General features: G+C 43.1%; 1 protein-coding gene and 1 long non-coding RNA gene across 3 annotated transcripts; one reads left to right on the plus strand and one right to left on the minus strand.

Moving 5' to 3' along the window:
- Nucleotides 1-130: 130 nt before the first annotated feature.
- On the plus strand, nucleotides 131-19371 carry RBL2 (RB transcriptional corepressor like 2). 2 transcript variants are annotated; one of them, XM_052685673.1, is made up of 23 exons: nucleotides 131-363; nucleotides 1057-1187; nucleotides 2606-2806; nucleotides 4693-4757; nucleotides 7290-7418; nucleotides 8270-8430; nucleotides 8524-8588; nucleotides 9213-9399; nucleotides 9718-9884; nucleotides 10542-10651; nucleotides 11369-11472; nucleotides 11820-11957; nucleotides 12446-12610; nucleotides 13122-13233; nucleotides 13826-14098; nucleotides 14559-14830; nucleotides 15411-15587; nucleotides 15736-15807; nucleotides 16171-16288; nucleotides 17222-17424; nucleotides 17826-17990; nucleotides 18710-18875; nucleotides 19004-19371. In XM_052685673.1, exons 1-23 carry the CDS (start codon nucleotides 169-171, stop codon nucleotides 19084-19086), a joined length of 3459 nt encoding a protein of 1152 aa, XP_052541633.1. In that variant the 5' UTR covers nucleotides 131-168; the 3' UTR covers nucleotides 19087-19371. The 2 variants fall into 2 exon arrangements, with proteins under 2 accessions (XP_052541633.1, XP_052541632.1); XM_052685672.1 differs by having other exon boundaries at nucleotides 133-363; nucleotides 18710-19371.
- LOC128081930 (uncharacterized) lies at nucleotides 14004-19344 on the minus strand. The gene is made up of 4 exons (XR_008207464.1): nucleotides 19234-19344; nucleotides 18343-18438; nucleotides 15966-16252; nucleotides 14004-14089 (listed from the first exon to the last, which is right to left on the minus strand). It is a non-coding gene; the product is annotated as an uncharacterized LOC128081930 (long non-coding RNA).
- Nucleotides 19372-20061: the final 690 nt, after the last annotated feature.

Here is a 20061-nt window from a genome sequence, read left to right on the forward strand (position 1 = left end):
GGGTCGGGCTTCTTCTCGCCATCCAATCAGAGGCGGCGGCTCGGCGGAGGGCGGGGGCGTGGCTCGGCGCCGGGGTGTTTGGATTCGAACGCGCGTCGCGAGCCCCAGGGGCGGCGGCGCAGGCGCAGTGAGCGGCGGGCGCGCTGCCCCCTAGCGCCGGGGCGCGGGATGTCGGGCGGGGAGGAGGCCGAGGCCGAGCCGGGGGCCGGAGGGGCGATCCCCGCCGCCCCGTCCCCGCCGGCAGAGGAAGGGGACACGCGGCAGCGCTACGAGGAACTCTGCAGCAGCCTCAACATGGACGAGCGCGCCCGCTCCGAGGCCTGGCTCAGCTACCAGAGCATGAAGCGCAACTACACGCTAGAGGTGCGCGCGGGGCCGGGCGGCGGGGCTGAGGGCGGGGGGCGGCATCACCTCACAGCGCTGAGGGAGCGCGGCCCGCCGTGCGTATGGCTGGGGAGGAGGGGGTCGGGGTAACGGCCTCGTGCCGCCACGCGCGGCCGCTGAGGGGCAGCAGGGCGGGGCGGCGGGGCGGGGCGGGAGCGTGAGGCGGCCGATGGGGGAGCGCCGGGATGGCGTTGTTCTCAGTGAGGGGTCGGGTCGGGCACGGCTCGGTTGGGATCGGCTCGTGCGGTCAGCCGCCGAGCTTAGCGACCGTTGTGTGTGAGAGAGAAACGTGGGAACCGTGCTTGTGCCGTCCCACAGACGAGGGCAGAAGGACGTTTAGATGAAATGGAGCGGTGGCTGTCGTTATTTACGTCTTCTCTATACACCGAACTGGTACAGAGCCCCGTCACCTCACGGCCGATCCGTGGGGCAGTGGGGTCATTTCCTGCCTACCTCACTGCTCTCACTGCTGCTTGGCGCCGTGCCGACCTCTGGGTGCTCTTCTGGTAGCTGAAAGCACGGCACAGCTGTAGGGATTTCAGAACAAAAATGGTGCTGCTCGTGCAGCGCATCCCATCTGTGGCACTGTCTCCATGTCTTGGTGCAGGGTGCAGAGCTGCAGGTGCCGGCAGCTCAGAGGGGGCTTGACGTGCATTGCGTTCTGCTTCACAGGGCAATGAGCTGCACTGGTTGGCGTGTGCCCTCTACGTGGCCTGTAGGAAAGCCATCCCGACCGTCAGCAGGGGGACGGTTGAGGGTAATTATGTATCCCTGACCCGCATTTTGCGCTGCTCCGAACAAAGGTAACTCAGTTCAGCCAATTTAAAGCACCTTGAAGAATGTAGAAATTAAGAACAAAGTCCGGATGTCCTTGTTAGACATAGAATTTATACTGCAGGGATCTGTGTGCTGTAGCTTATTGCCACACAGGTAGGGTAGTTTTTTATTCATGAGTTCTAAAATTCATAGAATCACAGAATAGTAAAGTTACAAAGGGCCTACAAGATCATCTTGTCCAACCGTCCTCCCATCACCATTGCTACCACAGGCCCCTGAACTGTATCTCGTAGCTCCGCACCCAGACACTTCTTGAACAGGGATGGCGACTCCACCACCTCCCTGGGCAGCCATTCCAGTGTCTGACCAATCTCTGAGAGAAAAATTGGAGAGTTCCTATGCTCAAAAGTGAGAGAAGGTGACCCATGAAGAACAGTCTGCTTCTGAAGAGTGTACAAAGTGTGGGTTTCTCATGTGGATAGATGCTTTTAATTGGCTCTGAAAATGTAATATTTCTCATTTTGGTGAGAAGATTTCACTTTTTGTCCTTTAGTCTTTTATGAAACAAAAGTAATGCTGGATTCTGATGAACTTTTATCAAATGATTGATTGCTGTGGGCAGCCTGGTCTGGTGGTTGGCAACCCTGCAGGGGGGCTGAAACTAGATGATCATTGTGGTCCTTTTCAACCTAAGCCATTCTATGATTCTATGATTTTTTCCATTGAATGATGAAGAAAAACTTCCTGAAACTGATGACAGCAGTATGGTTGTGTGGTAGCAATTCATCAGATTGTCAGAAACTGGAATGTTCATATGAACATGGAGTTCTCTTCCCCTTACTGTTGGAGTGCTGCTGTTTGTTGAAACAATCTAAAGAGTTACTTTTAAAATATTTCTTTGCTAATTGGAGGTTCGAGGAACTGAGTACAGCGGAACAGTTTCTGCATTTTGGGTTACGAAAGACTGATAAAGTTGAAAAAAATATGGGTAGAAAAGCAGTGTAAGCCAACTTTACACGTTGTTGGTACACTTCCTTTGTTTTTTCACACTTTGCAGAGTCTTTTTAGTGTTCGGCAGAGTTCAGATTTTATTTCACTTAAGTTACTTATTCAGGAATCTGACTTTATAGTAACCGGGCTGCTGGAGAGCTGGTTTGTCCTTGTGAGAAAGCCAAGAACCACAACATAGAGTTAACGCAGTCATCAGCAGGGGCTGGCAGCGTGCTGTGAGTTGTCTCAGCTCTTGTTTGTAAATGAGGAGCTGGCTCTGAGCACTTAAAACTGTTACTGTCATGTTTGCAATGTTGCTTTTATCAGTAGTTTGGAAAGTATAAGTTGTACTTTTGCTGTAAGTAAATATACATAGAGCACGTTTCTGCAAAACAAGGTGAAAACAGAAGCAAACAGCCAACCCTCTGAGAACTAATCTGTTTGATATCTTCAGCTTGATTGAGTTTTTTAACAAGATGAAGAAATGGGAAGACATGGCAAACCTACCCTCCCAGTTCCGAGAAAGGACTGAAAGACTGGAGAGAAACTTTACAGTCTCTGCAGTAATTTTTAAGAAGTATGAGCCCATTTTTCAGGACATGTTCAGATACCCTCAGGAAGATCCACCCCGTCAACAGAGAGGAAGAAAACAGAGGTATGGTTCTGTTATTGACAGACTGATGTTTGACCATTGCAGTTACAAAAACATGATGAAGTTGTTTGGTTGTTTTAATTGTATTTTAACTTATTTTCATAGTAGTTCTTTATGGTACCAGAGGTTGGGCCTTGCTTACAGTGATTTTGGAATCTTGTTTCTGGTCTGTCAGATCTGACAGGGTGCACGAAGCCCCAAAGCTGGTAAGCTTCTGTGATCCGGGGAGAAAGATAAAAGGGAGAAATGAAAATCAGCCCTTAGGTGAAAGAAATGCTATTGTAGGGAGGAAAAGGCTGAAAGAATCAGATCCCTTTATGATCTGTACAGCCTCAGTAGAATGGCTTAGCATGGTGAACCTGCCTATTAATTCCTCTACTTTTCTTTATAGAGACAGATCTTATGCATATTTTACTTTGTTAGTTGTATCTTTCTTTCTCTGTTTCTCAGTTTCTTACCGTGTTTTCTTTTTGGCTTGATTGTTTTTGTGAGCATAACATGGTGGCAGTTGTAACCGATACTGAGTTGCAGATATATTGAGATGAGCACACAATGTTGAAATTACAGCACGTGTGCAGTTCTGCAGCTAGAAGAGTAAGCTGTGCAAGTTTGTTTGGATAGCAAAGTGCGAATTTATTTTGAAGATTAAGTCAGAGGGTAATTCCAAGTTTTTGTGTGAAATGTGCATGCTTTTAACATTCAACACATAACCTGATGGAGTAACCAAAGAAATGAGTTCAGGCTGACAGAACTACTGCCGAAATTGAGATCATGACCTTGCTGTGAGTAAATTTGGCCTGAATGAAAGAAGAATTTCCAGCTTTGGTATATAGTGCTAAATAAAATAAATAATACTAAAAACAGAATTATGGAGCAAATGGTGCTTCCAGAAACAGAGAAAACCAAATAAAGACTGTTTGCATCGTGCAGACTTTTAGCTTTGAGGCTCACACCTCTCTTATGGTCTAAACTGGTAGTGAGAATTAAAATAGAACTAATTCTAGAAGGACTGTGATCATACCGGATAAAACATATCTGCTGCCACCTTCTAGTTCATACGTACCGTCTGGAGGCTGGGATGTGGTATGTGAGGTAGCACTTCAGGTATGTGCTACATGGAAACAAGCAGGGGTGTTGAACAAAAAGGGGTGCTAGAGAAGGGTGGGGGCTGTTGCTTGTTTTTAAATGTTCCTGGCAGTAAGTATGTACTGCAAATGAGTAAAATAATACTAGTTTGGATGAGTTGATTACTGTGCCAGGATTTTCCTGTTTCCAAGTGCAGTGGCTGAACTTACTAGCCAGAATTATGAAGGTAAATGTTTAGGATGGGTGCTGAGGAAAACTGGTGTAAGTAGCAGAACTAAGAAGTAAATAGCCCCGGGTCGGTACAGAACTCCTGATGGACAGAGGGAAGGGCCTCATGAATGGCAGTCAAAACTAGTAGAACTTAATGTTGGTAAATCCTGTATTTCAGAATTCTCCATAGTATGTAAAATTGTGCGGGAAAAAACACTTTACCAAAGTATGTAGGCGAAGTCTGTGAGCAAACAGCCTGTTAATGCCAGCATGCTGTGTGACGAATGCCTTGCAGAACATACACACGTGCTTACATTGCTCAGAAGACTTCAGAAGGCATTCCGAGTGTGGTGCTCTGTGGGTGTCGTGATGTCTGAATCGCGTGCTGGCTGAGGCTGGGTTTCCGCTGTGTCTGCTGTAAAGCTCTGAGCAGCCACAGTGTTACTTCAGTCAGGTTTTTGGTTTTGTTTTTTGGGGGGAGGGCCATGGTTTTAGCTGCTCTATGGCAAAGCTGGACTTTCTTTCAGCATGCTGGAATGTCTGTCGTAATTCACTGAGCTTTTGTGTCATCTCGCTGTGTTCTTCCCCAAAAGGCGGCAGCCGTGCACAGTGACCGAAGTTTTCCAGTTTTGCTGGGTGCTGTTTGTTCATGCAAAAGGTAAGAGATTGGAAAGAGGCTGAATACTACAAAAAACTGGTCTGTATCAGTCTGTAAACATGAGATAGCTGCAGGCCCTTAGTAGAAAGAGCCTTCTTGGAGCAGCCTGAACAAATGCACTTCAGTTTCTGCAGCAGTGTGTTTTACCACGTGTCTGAGGTAAGCAGTGTGTCCCAGCACCTCGGTAGCTTTAGCTGAAATACTGCTCCTGTGTTCCCTATGTTTTGGGGATTTAGGCTGTAAGGGACAATTAGCTCAGAGTTTTAGTGAATTCATATTTAGACAGCTGTAATTAATATAAAGTATTGTTTTATGGACGATGATGACTTTAAATTCCTTGTATGTTTCCAGCAGTGGTGATAATATGTAATGGATTTTTTTCTGTAACGTAGCAAAGATGTGTCATGAAACTGAAGCTGAGGGTACTTCCATGGCATTGTCACAGGTAGCATTGGGATTTTTGATCTACCCCTGCTCATACACACCCTTTAAAAATGTGCATACAGTAATTGTATTGAATAATCATATGCATTACTAAGTAGGTCTGCATCCTTTTCACAAGCAATCTCTTGATTTTTGGACATGGCAGTAGGTATGTAAGTGGCTGGCTGTCTTGCAGGCTCAGATTCCCTTGGAACATACATGTGGAAATGCTGTGTTAACAGGCTTCCATGGAAACAAAGCAGGGAGGAGCCAATATATTGCCATGCATCTATTGCCTTTATTGTAAAAGCACCCTTAAAGCTAATGCAAATAGCAGAGGATTTCAGTCATTTTTCTTCTTGATGACTGATTGGAGAAAAAGACAGAAGGGAGCAGAAGTAAATCCTTTTGCATGAGGGACAGTGAAGCCCTCAAAATTTTAGGCTTCAGTTGTTCAGCCATACAGCATAATCTACAGTCTTTCATCAGTAGGAATTGATTCTGGTACAGTAGGATGAGTTCACTGGGAATTCTTTGAACATAAGTTAGGTAGTATTCTGTCCCATCTGTAATTTCCAGAGAGTTCTTCTGGGAGAAGGATTTTGGGGATTGCAAGGTCAGTCAGTGCAGGTGATGTGTCTCACTGGTTGTTTCTGAGGATAGACTGCAGTAGGTTGTCTCAGTATGGAATTTCTGGCAGTAGCTTTGTCCTGTCCAGCTTAGCCTTTCTTTTCGCCACAAAGCAGAGGGTTGCCAGCAGGCTTCATTTTGGAAAAGTTACTGGCAATACCCCTGGATCTTTGCAGGAGTATAAAAGGTGCTGTACCAAACAGCTGTCCTGTATGGAAGCTGCTGCTTCTGCACAGGCTGCATGCTGCTCCTGAACAGGAGCAGAGGGTCTGAGCAGGTCTTGTTCCTGCTGAGTTATTGCTTGGTATGTTTGAGTAGGTCACCATTACCTGCTTGTTGGTTGGCAGGCAGTTTCAGACGTACAAATTAACTTTGTGGACTAGAACACAGTGTTGATAACAGCCCATCAAGTTTTACAAGACAGTTTTTTTACAGTACTTACAGACTGCAGAATTAACAAGTGACTAGTGGTAAATGCATGAAGAGTACAAGACTGTGTATGACGTGTATAAAGCAGTACAAAAATACAAACTGAATGTATACCACCGGAGGAATGAAATATTCCCCATTTGTTTGCTGTGTTTTGAGGGCTGGCAGTAATCCTTATCATGGCAACCACACATCAGCAGCAAGTCGAGGCTTGTCACCATGATCTTTCTGCAAGCTTCGGCATCTTGTGTTTGGTTTCACAAGTGCAGAAAGCACAAGACTCCTTCGTACGTTTGGTACATGCTGCAAAGTAAGGTAGTGACCTTCATAGCCATAGAGCTGCTCTTGTGTGCTGCTTTCATGAATTTATTTGTAGACTCTGTAACATTGTACTTTCTTTAAAATAGAAATTTAACAAAGAAGATCTCTTTTACATCAATATGACTGGTTTGTATTATTTCATGCTTGGCTGTGGAAGGGAGCACTGAACTGTTGTTTGGAATGTCACTGACTTCACACATTGTTTATGAAACTACTGGCTGTGTAGAATGAGATCTATTTTGACTTGGCTGTCAGTAGCTACTGCCATGCCAGACTTCATGCTTGTGAGATCCTGTTACGGCATCACTTCGTTAAGGTATTAATTGATTGACATTTTGCTGTTGTATTTGTTTAGGACTTCGATTTCTGTCATGAAGATGTAATGGTGTGGAAAGAACTGATGAAAGTGTACAGTTAATACAAATTACATTTCAGCTTCATTATTTTAAATAGCTTCAATTATCCACATTGAAATTATTGTTTCACAAACATGGAATCAGGAAAATGAATGTAAATGTGAACCAAAGCAATTATATGTGCTTCATTTTAACTGTGTGTCCATTTACTTCCTGTGTTTCTATCCAGATATTGACAATCTAGTCACCAAAACCTGTGCTTAAAATACTCCACTGTTGATTGGAAATACAAGTCTGGATAGTTTTGTTTTGTAAAATAATTTCAAATCGATGCTGATTTTAATTAATCTCATTTATCTTTCTTGTACCAAAGGTAATTTTCCCATGATCAGTGATGACTTGGTCAATTCCTATCATCTCTTGTTATGTGCTTTGGATCTAGTGTATGGAAATGCTCTCCAGTGCCCTAACCATAAAGAACTTCTGAATCCCAATTTTAAAGGTATGTTGGAAAAAAAAAAGAAGTCTTTATCTAAAATCTGCATGAACTTCTAAGGCAGTTGAAATGGATATGGAGATATGTAGTAGAGGGAATTATTTTCTCTGTCTGACTATGCAGTTTTATTTCTACCAGCGTGACATAGGAACACAGAATTGAGCTCTGTAACTAGAATACTAAGTCAAGATCTCAGTGAACTATGGAAATACCACTGAAGGACTTCCAGAGGGGACATTTTGTTAATGATATGTTAATGGCAGTGAAACTGTGTAATGACCCAGTCGTTGTGGGACAGGTCACATTGTAGAGATCCCAGGCAGCAGTTTGGGAAGATCCTGTGCTCAGATACAAAGCAGGCACCCTGACTGTTTCTCTCTCCCTTTTGGGTTGTGCCTTATGAAAAGAATGGAAGCACAGGCTGACTTGGTAACTGAACGCATGAGTGGATGGTGAGAAGCTTCCTCTGAACCTGGGCGTAACTCTTTCAATGCTTAGGCCTCATTTTCAGTATCCTGTAGTATTCACTATCTTGTGGTGGCTTGGATGTGAGCAGGGACCATTATCTCCAACTTATTTGAATAAATACTGCCACTCATAAGTGCTTCATCATTTTTCTGCTAGAACTGATATTTTCTATCACCGAATATCTCAGCTTTTCAGGTTTGTCACTTGAAAGGCAGTTTTGATAAGATGATCCCATTGAGGGCACACTGTGTTTCTTTCAAGGACACAAACTTCATGTTTTAATTTCAGACTGCCTAGGCTACATAGCAAAGAGTTTGAATTTAGTAAGGTATGAATATAAGGTATGAATATAAGAATATAAGAAAACATTACTCTATTTGTAATTATAGGTCTGCCTGAAGACTTTCATAGTAAGGACTATAAAGCATCATCTGATCCTCCCTGCATCATTGAAAAGCTGTGTTCATTACATTACGGATTGGTTTTAGAAGCAAAAGGCATAAAGGAGCATTTTTGGAAGCCATACATCCGGAAACTTTTTGACAAGAAGGTTGGTCAGTGCATTCAGGATGCAGAAAAATGTTTCCCTCCTTATTATCTTCAGAACTTTAACAACTGAAATGTCCTCTCTTTGCTCGTACAGCTTTTAAAAGGAAAAGATGAAAATCTGACTGGATTTCTAGATCCTGGAAACTTTGGAGATAGCTTGTGAGTCAGCCTGTGCTTTGGTCTGCATCTGTATCCCTTTGGGTTATTACCTGTGTCTTACCACTATTACTTTATATACCTATTGCTGTTCATATATTATACTAAAAGGTGTTTCAGCTATTTGGTGGCTGAGGCATTTTCAATATAGCATTGCTTAATGTCTGCTTCTGTTTATGTTTCCATGTTTTTTTTCTATGTAATGTAAAGTGTTTGGAAGAAAAGGCTGTGGGGCACACTGAGTGGGGGCAGGGAGGAGGGAAGAACCAAGTGTGGTAATGTTTCGTGCTTTTTAAGCCTAGAGGTACTGAGCTGTGCATTTAAATGGTACAGAAATGGCAAGTGCAGTGTATGGCAATGTGATGCTGCATAAGTTCTGAGGAGTTTCCAGCCAAATGCCACCAGTTCTCTGCATTGTATTGCATTCCTCCTGTTGCCATATGAAATGACAGGCCATCAATTACAAAGGTAGAATAATGCCACTGTCATGTTTAAGGTGTTGTAGGTTTTAACTGAGGCTGAAGTTCATTCTGAGGCAGCCTTCTGACAGGGCAGAGGTGTGTTCAGTCAGAAAGCAGGTAAAGAAAGCACTAATTAAAGGGGTTTTCTCTCTCTTTTCCTCTATAGCAAAGCCATCAACAAGGCCTATGAGGAGTATGTCTTGTCAGTAGGAAATCTCGATGAGCGAATATTTCTCGGGGAAGATGCAGATGAAGAAATTGGAACTCTCACACGGTGCTTAAATACACCCTCAGGAGTGGAAACAGCTGAGCGAGTACAAGTGAAGCATAATTTACAGCAACACTTTGACAGAGTGAGTCTGGCACGGTCCCTTGCTGGTTTTGTGGAGAAGGAGTTGTCCAGTTCTGGTGTTTCAGTGTGAGGTCATTTTGTCACTGCTCAGACACTTCTACATGAGTATTTGACACCAACATCCAGGTGACAAATAGACCTGTGGCTGCTGGCTGTTACTGAGAGTGAACTGGTTTGGGTTGTTTGATTCCTGCTCCCTTTTCCCAGATATATATTATAACCAGTTAAGAAACAGTGCTAGCACCTGGCACCTCTAGGTCTCTCAGAAGCTCTACGTTTTGTAATAATGTACAGACAGAAGCTTTTTTTTCCTTTTTAGTCTAAATCCCTTCGGATGACGACCCCCCTCACTGGCCGCAGGTACGTGAAGGAGAGCAACCCCTATGTGACACCTGTTTCCATTGCGACCTACAGCTTGAGCCGCCTTCACACCATGCTGGCAGGGCTGAAAAATGCCCCCAGTGAAAATCTGGAGCAAATCTTCAGGTAAGCTTGATGCGTAGCTAACAAAAAAACTCATTTAAAGGTGAAATTATAATAACAAATGTTATTGTTGAATAGTGTGATTTAAGTTCTGGAAGTCTGAAGTGAAATAGGAGCCAGAGGGACATTTAACTTCGGAGAGACTCTTGTCTTTATTTCTACACGATCCTTGAGAGATTGACAGCTGTAAGAACACACAGCGTTCTCAACCCACCATTCTGAGCTTCCCTAACAGCAAAATGCAAATGCAACTGTTTCAAGATTTTTCTTATTAATTAGCCAGCTTCACTACCTGGCAACTCACTCTATTCTGTAGGAGATAAAAATAATTTCTTTTTCTCCGTGTACAGAAGTCTTTGGCTCAGGTACAGTATGTTACAAAGCACTTGTTATATCGCATGGAATGTGTTTAGTATTGAACTCTTAAGAAGAGTTGACACTCACTAAAGTATAATATGCTGTGGCTGTCTTGTAGTACATGTGCAGCAAGGCTTGTGTGGGTGTGTTTGCGTTGCTATCTATCAAAGATATTTCGCAGCTTCATGCTTTAATTGTATTGTAGGTCTTTTTGTTGGTGGTTTCTTTTGTGTGTGTGTGTGTGTGAGTGTGTGTGTATTTGTCTTAGCAGAAGTAGGACACTGAAATAGCTTGTATTTTCAGGGCATGTTCCAGAGATCCTTCACAGTCTATTGCAAGCAGAGTAAAAGAGATGTGTGAAGTATACTGCCAGAGCATGCAGTCTGAAGAAGAATTCAGTAATTTGACCAAAGGTGGGAAACATTTTACTTACATAAATTGGAATTTATGTACATTTAAAAATACTGATCTCTTCTAAGTAAACATTGTCTTATGTAGACACTGTGCTTTTGCACAAGCGTCTTTTCTATTTCTTGTCTTTTCCTGCTAGTCTTGAGATAGAGCAACTTTCATAATCATACTTGGCATAAATTACTGAAATTTGATATTCTTATTTTCTACAGAAGGGAGGAAAGAAAAGCACTCAGAACTGTTTTTCTTCTCTCAAATCTAAGTGTGCATTTCTGTCAAAAAAAAGTGATTAAATTTTTTTAAGAATAGGTGCTTTGTACTTTGTATCTGTGCTCATCAACACAGTTGTTCACTTTGTCTTGCAGAGTGCTTGGATCCCCACAGAGGTTTTTCCAAACACTGTATTTTCTGATCTTGAAATACTTTTTATTTTAGCAGTAATAAGGGTTGTTCTTACACATGGTGTTTTTTTTTTTACCAAGTTCTGAGTTCAGTACTAAGCTGCTGTGCTCTGCAGTCACGCTTCAGTGCAGTAGAGAGATTCCATGGCTAACATTAACCCTTGAATATGAGTCCCGTTTAGTCCTGAAAGCAGCATAGCCACAGCTGCCAGAAATCCACACAAGTAAATAAGCTGTTGTTTTAACTCTGTAGATTATGATAAATAATGATTCTTTTATCACAATTCACAGTATTATTTCTGTTTAAAATTCCTGCAGATGTGGCCAGCAAGCATTTTCGTCGTGCTGAGGTTCTCTACTACAAGGTTTTGGAGCTGGTGATTGAGCAAGAGAGGAGGAGACTGGGAGACGCAGACTTATCTGTAAGGACACCTCCTCCAATTGCACCTTGTGTTTAAAGTTGGATCTGCAACAAAGGAAATATCTATAGGACAGGATAATGCTATTTTAGATGAGTAAATCTCTTGAGTAGTTGGAAGGCATTCCTGAATGGAAGAAAAGCTGTCTAAGAAATTATTCACCTTTGCGAACAAAAAGGATATATAAAATTTACAAGAATAAGGATGTCTTAATTTGGATTCTGTTCCATCATATACAAAAGCAAATGTCTAGTTAAAAACTTTCTAATCTCACTGTTGAGGCAGAACACATCATGCAGTTCTATTGTTACTCTGTAAATGAAGCATTAAATTGGGCAACTCTCTTGCAGGCAGTACTGGAGCAAGATGTGTTTCATCGCTCCCTGCTGGCGTGTTGCCTTGAGATTGTCACCTTCACGTACAAGTTACCTGGAAGCTTTCCCTTCATCACTGAAATATTTGACATTCCAGTTTATCACTTCTATAAGGTAAAGTAAGAGCTAGAAATGTTGATCAAGTCCTGTGTACTCTTGGCTTATATTAAATAATCTCTTTACCTAAATGTGTATTAACTTTTCATTCTTAGCATTGCCCCTTTTTGTCTTGAAAGTATTTTACAGCTGGTTTGGGCATTTAAAGATCAGACTACTGGTAATCAGTTTAACATAGGAGCAGTGTGCAAGTGACTAAGGATTGTCATTTATCTTGAGCTAATGACCAGGGATCCTGAGCTGCTGCTGCAGCTGTTCTGCATTCACTGCTGCTGTGGGAAGATACACGTACCTGTCTTCTGATAAACTTGCAGCCCACCAGACAATTGAACCATACTGACACAGTCTAATAATTGTACTAGTCTCTTCCTTGAAAATTTAGGATCTAATTTCACTGTAAGAAGAAATATATGAAAACAAGTATATTATACTCAGTCACTGGTTTATTCAGTACCACAAGGACTTCATTGCTCTCTGCATTACAGGTAATTGAGGTTTTCATTAGAGCAGAAGATGGCCTTTGTCGGGAAGTTGTAAAACACCTTAATCATATTGAAGAACAGATCTTGGAAAGCATGGCCTGGAAACAGGAGTCCATACTGTGGGACAGAATCAGAGATAACGACAACAAAGTTCCTAGCTGTGAAGAGGTGAGCATGTCTCTGTACCCCTAACACGTCTGTTCAAACAGAATGGTGGAGAGTGGACATCAGCATTGTATGCCCAGAGTTCAGTTTCTCCCTACAAGCTAAGCGGGGCAGAGAAAGAGCTGCATGTGTTTGTGTGTGACCTGTTACCACTGCAGAGATGTCCAAATGCAGGCATCCAGCTGATGTGATTCTCACCCCGTATTTGCTTAGAGTAGGAGCACAGTGAATAATGAACACAGAGGAGGTATGAAACAGTCACACTTGAAAAGACTGCTACAGGAGTCTGGTTAAGAACAGACTCTTAATTACAGTCACATAATGATTATTGCAGGATTGTATTTTCTAGAGTAGTACAATCATTACGAAGTTTTTAAGTTAAGTTTACAGTAATTTTTCAATGTTCTTCATTTTTCTTTTCCTCGGTATAGTTTCACTGTTCAGCATTTATAGACTGGTAGTTCTAAAAATCATTTGTGCCACAGACACACTAATAAAAGTACAACTATTTCAGGTCATGCCACCTCAGTATTTTGAGAGATCTGCTGCCAACAGTGTTGTGGGTTCTCCACTGACACCAAGACGACTAAACGAGGTCCGAGCTGAAACCGGAGGCCTGGGAAAAGGTGAGCTGTTTTTTAAGCACAGTGTATTTGTCACTCTTACACCATGCCCTGAATTTACAAATCTGAACGGCGTGCAGAAGGAAGCTACTCTAATGGTTTATGTACAATTGTGCATGAATTGTGCACTTGTAAATGATATTTCTGTTGTAACTTGCATAGTCACATCAGTTGTCTAAGACAGAAACATTCGTTATTTCAGATCAAAACAGTCCTGTGTCACTGGTTTCAGGAGCTTATATCTACAAACAACATCTGTGTACACACATGTATGTGTTTAAATAAGTACATCTGTTCTGATCAGTAGCACCTGAGCAGCTTTTTTGTTACACCAGATTAGAAGCTCCACTGTATGTTTAGTTCTGTGAGGCTTCAGGCTTTTTCTGGGGAACTAAAGCATAATACAGTCTCTGAGGAAAAGATATTCAGCACCGTGTTATTTGAGATCAAGTCATCTCATAATCTGTAAGCCATAGATGTAGACATTAATTTTAAATGCTTCCAGTTGTCACATTTGGGGTCTCATCACATTTTTTTAATCTATTTGTATTATAAGGGATTTTACGATAAGATTTTGTTTTTTTTAAATCCCCAGGCATTTCATCTTCTCCTACTACCCTGTATGACAGATACAGCTCTCCTACAGCCCACCCTACCAGGAGAAGGTTGTTTGTTGATAACGATAACACCTCAGACAATGGAACTCCAGTCAGAGTTTCCCAGCAGCCCATGGTAAATACGGTGCCTGTGCAGAACGTGAATCCTGAAGCAGTGTCAGTAACTCCAGTGCCTGGCCAGACATTGGTTACAGTAGCAACCGCCACCGTAACAGCCAATAATGGGCAAACTGTGACCATTCCTGTACAAGGTAAGAGAAGAGCTGCTGTCAGATGAGGCCAATTTCTATCCAGATGTTAGTATACAGTCAGGGGATGGGGGGAAAACAGCACACCCAGAGCAGAAAAGCAGGCTTAAGAATTTATAGTGGGGAAGAACTGTATCAGTGGAATTTAGAGACATAGAGCACAAAGATGTTCACTGACTGTGGATTAGCGACTTGGTTATTGCAGTGACCTTTGCTTCCTCAACTGGAAGAAAGTGACATTACAGTTAAAGATCAGCTCAATTCCGTTATTTTCCTGTCTCCTTATGATAAGAAGTTCCAAGTACTTTCATAAAACATTTTGTCTCTATAGTATGCTACAAACTATAAGCAACTAATTTAAGTGTTACTGAACTATTAAGAAAAAGCTCTAACAGGAAACACCATCCACACTAAACAAACCACCCCACCTTGCTCTTATGTCAAACTCTTCCTTAAATTACAGGTATCGCCAATGAAAATGGAGGAATAACTTTCTTCCCAGTGCAGGTAAATGTAGGGGCCCAGCCTCAAGCTGTCTCTGGCTCCATTCAGCCCCTCAGTGCCCAGGCTCTCACAGGCACTCTGAGCACTCAGGTGTCAGGGGCAACGCTGCAGCTCCCAGGACAGGTCACTGTTCAGCACATCACCTCTGGGGAGCCAAGGCCAGCCCAGCACCTCACTGCCACAGCCGCTCGCTCCCGGAAGATGGGCTCGCTTTCCCTCTTCTTTAGAAAGGTACTTTTTAGCCTGCTTAGTTTGTATTTTGGTAGCTCTTCTGTGATGCTGAAATATTATTTCCTTACTTCTAATATTAATAAGAGAATATTTAGTTTCCAAGCTGACATGTTTTGTCTGTTCAGATGCATACCTGAAGGGTTGGTTTCCGGTCCAGAAATTTCTCACTGTCAGAGTAGCTGAACAGTACAGCTGTCACTAGCTGAGAAGTAGATTTACAGCTGTGGCTAGCAGCTGCTTAAATGTGTCCATCTTCTTTAAGGCTCTTAAAGAAAGAAATTCACTTTTGAAATACTCTTGTTTATTCAATACAGAGGTTTCTATAGGTGCTGTTTTTGTACTTCAAGAGTATCTTGAAGAAATAATCTGGAGAATTGCAGAATTCACAAACAAATGCTTTTTTAGCATTAGTACCAGTATAATAACTGTCTGTTTCTTGTAAGCAGAAGAAGAGAGTTTCAGTATTTGTCATTAGCTTATCGTCTGCATGAGTTTCACAGAGCACACATGTCCAAACTGCGCTCTAACCTGGATAAGAAGCACCACTGACGTGGTCCCTGCACTGTCTCTCCTCCATCAGGTGTATCATTTAGCAAGTGTTCGTCTGCGGGATCTCTCTGTCAAGCTGGATATATCTGATGAGCTGCGGAAAAAAGTCTGGACGTGTTTTGAGTATTCCCTGATGCACTGCCCTGAAATCATGATGGACAGGCATCTGGATCAGCTGCTGATGTGCGCCATCTACGTAATGGCCAAGGTAAGCTGAACAAAAACACACGTTTACTAAGGCTTGGTAGTCCAGAGATTGCTCTAACAACCCCCAAAAACAACCTCAGCAAACCAAACGGTGGGGGAAGAAAACAACCAAAAGCTACCAGAGGAGGTCTAATACTCACTATTCTTAGGTTACAAAGGAAGACAGGTCGTTCCAGAACATTATGCGCTGCTACCGGACACAACCGCAAGCCAAGAGTCACGTAAGTACAGTTAGAAATCTCCTCGTTCCCAAAGCAGAACTGAGGCACTTAATAAATGACATCATCTAATAAATATTAAATGATGCATTCTCAGAGCCACTGTCCTTAAAAATAGCAGTCGCACCCAAATCTTGCACTACTGAAAGCTTTTTCTGTACCTGTAATTTAACTTATCTTCACTTACAACCTCCATCAACAGTACCTACTGGATGACAGGTAGGAAGCTGCCTGCATTTTCCCATATAGAAAACAATGTGATGTCAAATAGTGTTCTAAAAGCAGATGTATGGTGCAGACAGTTGCTTCCAGACTGCGCAACTGCGCATCACTCACAGGTGCTGTGCTGCTCTTGTCTCCCTGCAGGTGTACCGGAGTGTCCTGATAAAAGGCAGGAGACGCCGCCGCCAGTCTGGCAGCAGTGACAGCAGCAGCCAGCAGAACTCCCCTACAGACAGAAGTAAGGAGAGAAGTAAAGAAAGAAGTGAGTGTTTCCAAATTCCAGATGTTCATTTTTAATCCTGTTCTCAGAACAGTGTAGTTAGGGTACAAGTTGGATTTTGTGTCACCCCCCACACCAAACAGTTCCTTCTTAGGTAAACTTAGCTGCACTTAAGAACGTACCAACAACGTGCAAGAGTTGTTTTGCAAAGTGAAGCTTAGCATTGCACCTGCTGTGACAGTGCAGTTTTGAATCTGTCACTGCGTGTGTTTACCTTAAGTGTACTCCTCAGGTAAGTTTGGACACTAGAGAGCATGATGTAGAGTGAAAGTAGCATGTCCACAGCAGTGTCTTTTAATAGTTTAGCAGAGAGGCAGCAGCTGGCTGGCTTCATAGATAAACCACCAGCAGCCCCTGCCAGCATCTGGTGTAGCACATCTCATGTCTCTGGAGTGCGGACAAAGATTCTAGCCTCAATACCTGAATTAACACATTTTTCCTTGACTGAATTTTGCATAAAAAAGCAAGTAAAAGTGAGCATGCATATTCTTACAACCGGCTTTCAAATACTTGACAGTACAACCATACGTTTTAGTGTTTTCTGTCACAGAAAGGGGGCAAGGAGGGGAGGGACAAAAATAACATATTCCACAAATTCCCACATTACAAAAGCAAAAGTACCACCAAGGCAAATATTGCTACCATTTGCCGAAAGAAAGACTGACGTTCCTCAATTGAAGTTGGGCCAGCTGGCAACATGGCAAATTACAGGGGAAATGCCTGAGAAATGGAACTTTAGCTCAGCTTCTGCAGAAAAAAATCAGCTCATGCACTAAGCTGTTAGAAATGAAGTTTTCCTGTAGCAATACTCAGCATTTTGCTGGTCTGCTGTAAGGGAGGGTGCTGAGCAGGATCGCCAGCACTGAGGGCAGGCGCCTGTGCTGGGGATTGAGGAGTGTGTGCTTCTCTCCTCAGGCAGCAGAGACTCCAGCCCCGTGATGCGCTCCAGCAGCACCCTGCCTGTGCCCCACCCCAGCAGTGCTCCTCCTACTCCCACCCGCCTGACCGGAGCAAACAGCGACACTGAGGAGGAAGAGCGAGGAGACCTCATACAGTTCTACAACAGCATCTACATTGAGCAGATCAAGGAATTTGCCCTGAAGTACACTTCAAATGGGGTGAGATAGCACTGTGCTTCTGTTAGTAAATAGATCTTATTTTACTCTGCGTGCAGTAGAGTACCCTTAGCTAACCTCATCTTAAGGAAAGCAAGAGTATTCATGACAAAAATTCCAGTTCAAGTATATAATCTGGTGCTGAAAGATTAAACCCTTTTGCTGCCTATTTGTTACTTCCTCTCGCTGAAATACACGGCCCCAATGAATGTCATCCACCAGCCTCAGTTAAAAAGTAAAATACTAATATTTCCTAGATGTACAACAAATCCTGCTGTGTCCTAGGGAAGGCTGTGAGAAAAACATCTGAACTGTGCTAAAAATGACCAGCTTACAACAGCCTTACTGTAGATACCTTACCGAGATTACGTAGCAGCTGAGTGTTTTTTTTTCCTCCTGAGCAGACGGACTCCCCTCCGCTCTCGCCCTACCCCTTTGTGAGAATTAGCTCTCCTCGCAGAGTACAGCTGACTCAGAACCACCCGGTCTACATCTCACCCCACAAAAACGTGTCTGCTCTCTCTCATCGAGAGAAAATATTCTATTATTTCAGCAGCAGCCCATCTAAGGTAAGACTAAAGGGGGTTAGTTTGGTTTTATAAATCCTGAATTCTGTCATTTACATTGGGACATGATGGTAGAGAATACTGCACAACACTCCTTCCTAGTGTACGTTGTTGAAGATGTACTCTGTCACCAGATTGTCTCCAGATTGTCAGTCTATACACATCTAAGAAGCTGGAGAGCAATGAGGTATCCAAGGCACTTGTGTACTTTATAAAGCTGCCCTCTGTAACAGTGCACGTACATCAGTGACACCACAGGATGGGGTGTTTGGCATGGAGACTCAAACATGAACCACAGTCATTCCCTCTTATCTACTTAGTGAGGAAAAATGTCTCTTAGCACAAAAAGACTTACCAAGAGAACATGGAACAGGCTGAATCCTGTCAGGTCATCTCCAGAAGCAGAAGCCTTCTCCAAGCAGCACCTTCATTCAGGATAGGAATTCTGCACCTATGGTGTAAGATAACATGCCATAACTACAGCTGGAAGGCCTTTCTGCTCCACGTGCACCTGCAGAGCATCAAAAAACTTACACAAAAGGCTTGCTTGAGAAAGACTCTGGAATACAGTAATGGGACCAGCACAGAGGTTAAAAGGGTTAGTTTGTTACAGAAAGCTCCAAAACTGAGGCATTTGTAAGCCTAGAGTAATGGGACTAGCAAAAACACTGCTTTTTTTGTTGCCACAATAATGAGAATTTTTTCTTTCCACCTCTCCCCAGAGGCTAAAGGAAATTAACAGCATGATTAGAACAGGAGAAACCCCAACCAAGAAGAGAGGCATTCTCTTAGAAGATGATAGTGAAGCACCAGCTAAGAGAATCTGTCAGGAAAACCACACTGCTCTGTTACGCCGACTGCAAGACGTAGCCAACGACCGAGGGTCCCACTGAGCGCAGGGGCTCAGCACAGGTAGGCCCTCTCTGCTGCTGGCAGCTCAGAGCATGCCATGGACTCACAAAGCCGTGCAGGCATCGGGATGCTCCTGCCAGCCCGTGGTGACCAGTCCCTGCTGGGCTGTGCCGAGCCTCTGCTTCCCCAGTGCCAGGGACGGGGAGGATGCGTTCTGAACTCTGCAGCTCCACTCTGCCTGTCGTGAAGCTGGTCGGAAGGCAGGTGACCTACCTGCAGCCTTTGGCTGCACAAGGCAGTTCAAAGCTTTTTATTGCTCGGAGAACGCGTCCCTCGCACAGCTTTCTACCTAGCAGCAGGTATTTGCATCTATTTGCTCAACCAGTCTACTTACAGTGTTTTCATCAATGCTTGACCATTTTCAGCTTTGTAATAGGAAGTTGCATATGTATCAAACATGGGAGCATTGTACCAAGGTGCTCGTAGCCAAACGTGTCGTTCTGGGGAAAAAAAAAAAAAAAGGAAAAAATAAGCATTAATGACTGCCATAAAAATAATCATTTATAAGTAATAGTCTAGCAATGTCCAGCCTTTTCTGCTTGGAAAGGGAAGATAGGAATAAGCTTTTTGAGAGCTGAAGGAAGCTCCCTGTATGGATTCTGTATGTATCCGGGATGCTGTGTGTGCCACCAAATCCACCACGCTGTTTTGCTTTAACATCTGGGCACCCTGTTGTATAGAAGTAGCTAACTCCACTTACACACTGTTGTTAGCTGTGCAATGTTTTAAAGTGAACTCGTGTTCAAAAGGTGGCACTTTTGATAGGGCTGTGAAGCATTGGTTTTAATACAGATTAGTTTTGCTGTATATTTGCAATGGCACTTTCTAAATGTGAATATCTTTTTCAAGGCTGACTTCAGCCATTTTTCTTAATGGAAGCAATCCAATTTTTGTATTTATTTCCAAATTGACATCCCACAGCTCTCCTTCAGCAAACGGCATTAAGAATTCATTTTAACATTACATGCATGCAGTAACAAATGCAGGAGGTCAGGGATGTGGGCTTTGGTCAAGAAATTTTATACGCTTGCGTTGTGTCTTCAGATTGCTCTGCTTGAGAGTCAGGAATCGGCCCTCACTTCCTCAGTAGAAGGAAGGTGGCCCCGATCTCTTAAAGATGCACACTGTGCTTTTGGAGTGGTTTTAAAGGACAGAGAGGGGT

Source organism: Tympanuchus pallidicinctus, unplaced genomic scaffold, assembly GCF_026119805.1.
Source record: "Tympanuchus pallidicinctus isolate F22 unplaced genomic scaffold, pur_lepc_1.0 scaffold22, whole genome shotgun sequence".
NCBI classification, from domain to species: Eukaryota; Metazoa; Chordata; class Aves; order Galliformes; family Phasianidae; genus Tympanuchus; species Tympanuchus pallidicinctus.

Bases quoted from the DNA above. Each gene is read 5' to 3' on its own strand.
- RBL2 (XM_052685673.1), top strand. From the start codon at position 169: ATGTCGGGCGGGGAGGAGGCCGAGGCCGAGCCGGGGGCCGGAGGGGCG. The intron at 12,611-13,121 runs GTGAGCATGTCT...CAACTATTTCAG, and splicing joins AAGTTCCTAGCTGTGAAGAG to GTCATGCCACCTCAGTATTT. The intron at 17,991-18,709 runs GTAAGACTAAAG...ACCTCTCCCCAG, and splicing joins TCAGCAGCAGCCCATCTAAG to AGGCTAAAGGAAATTAACAG.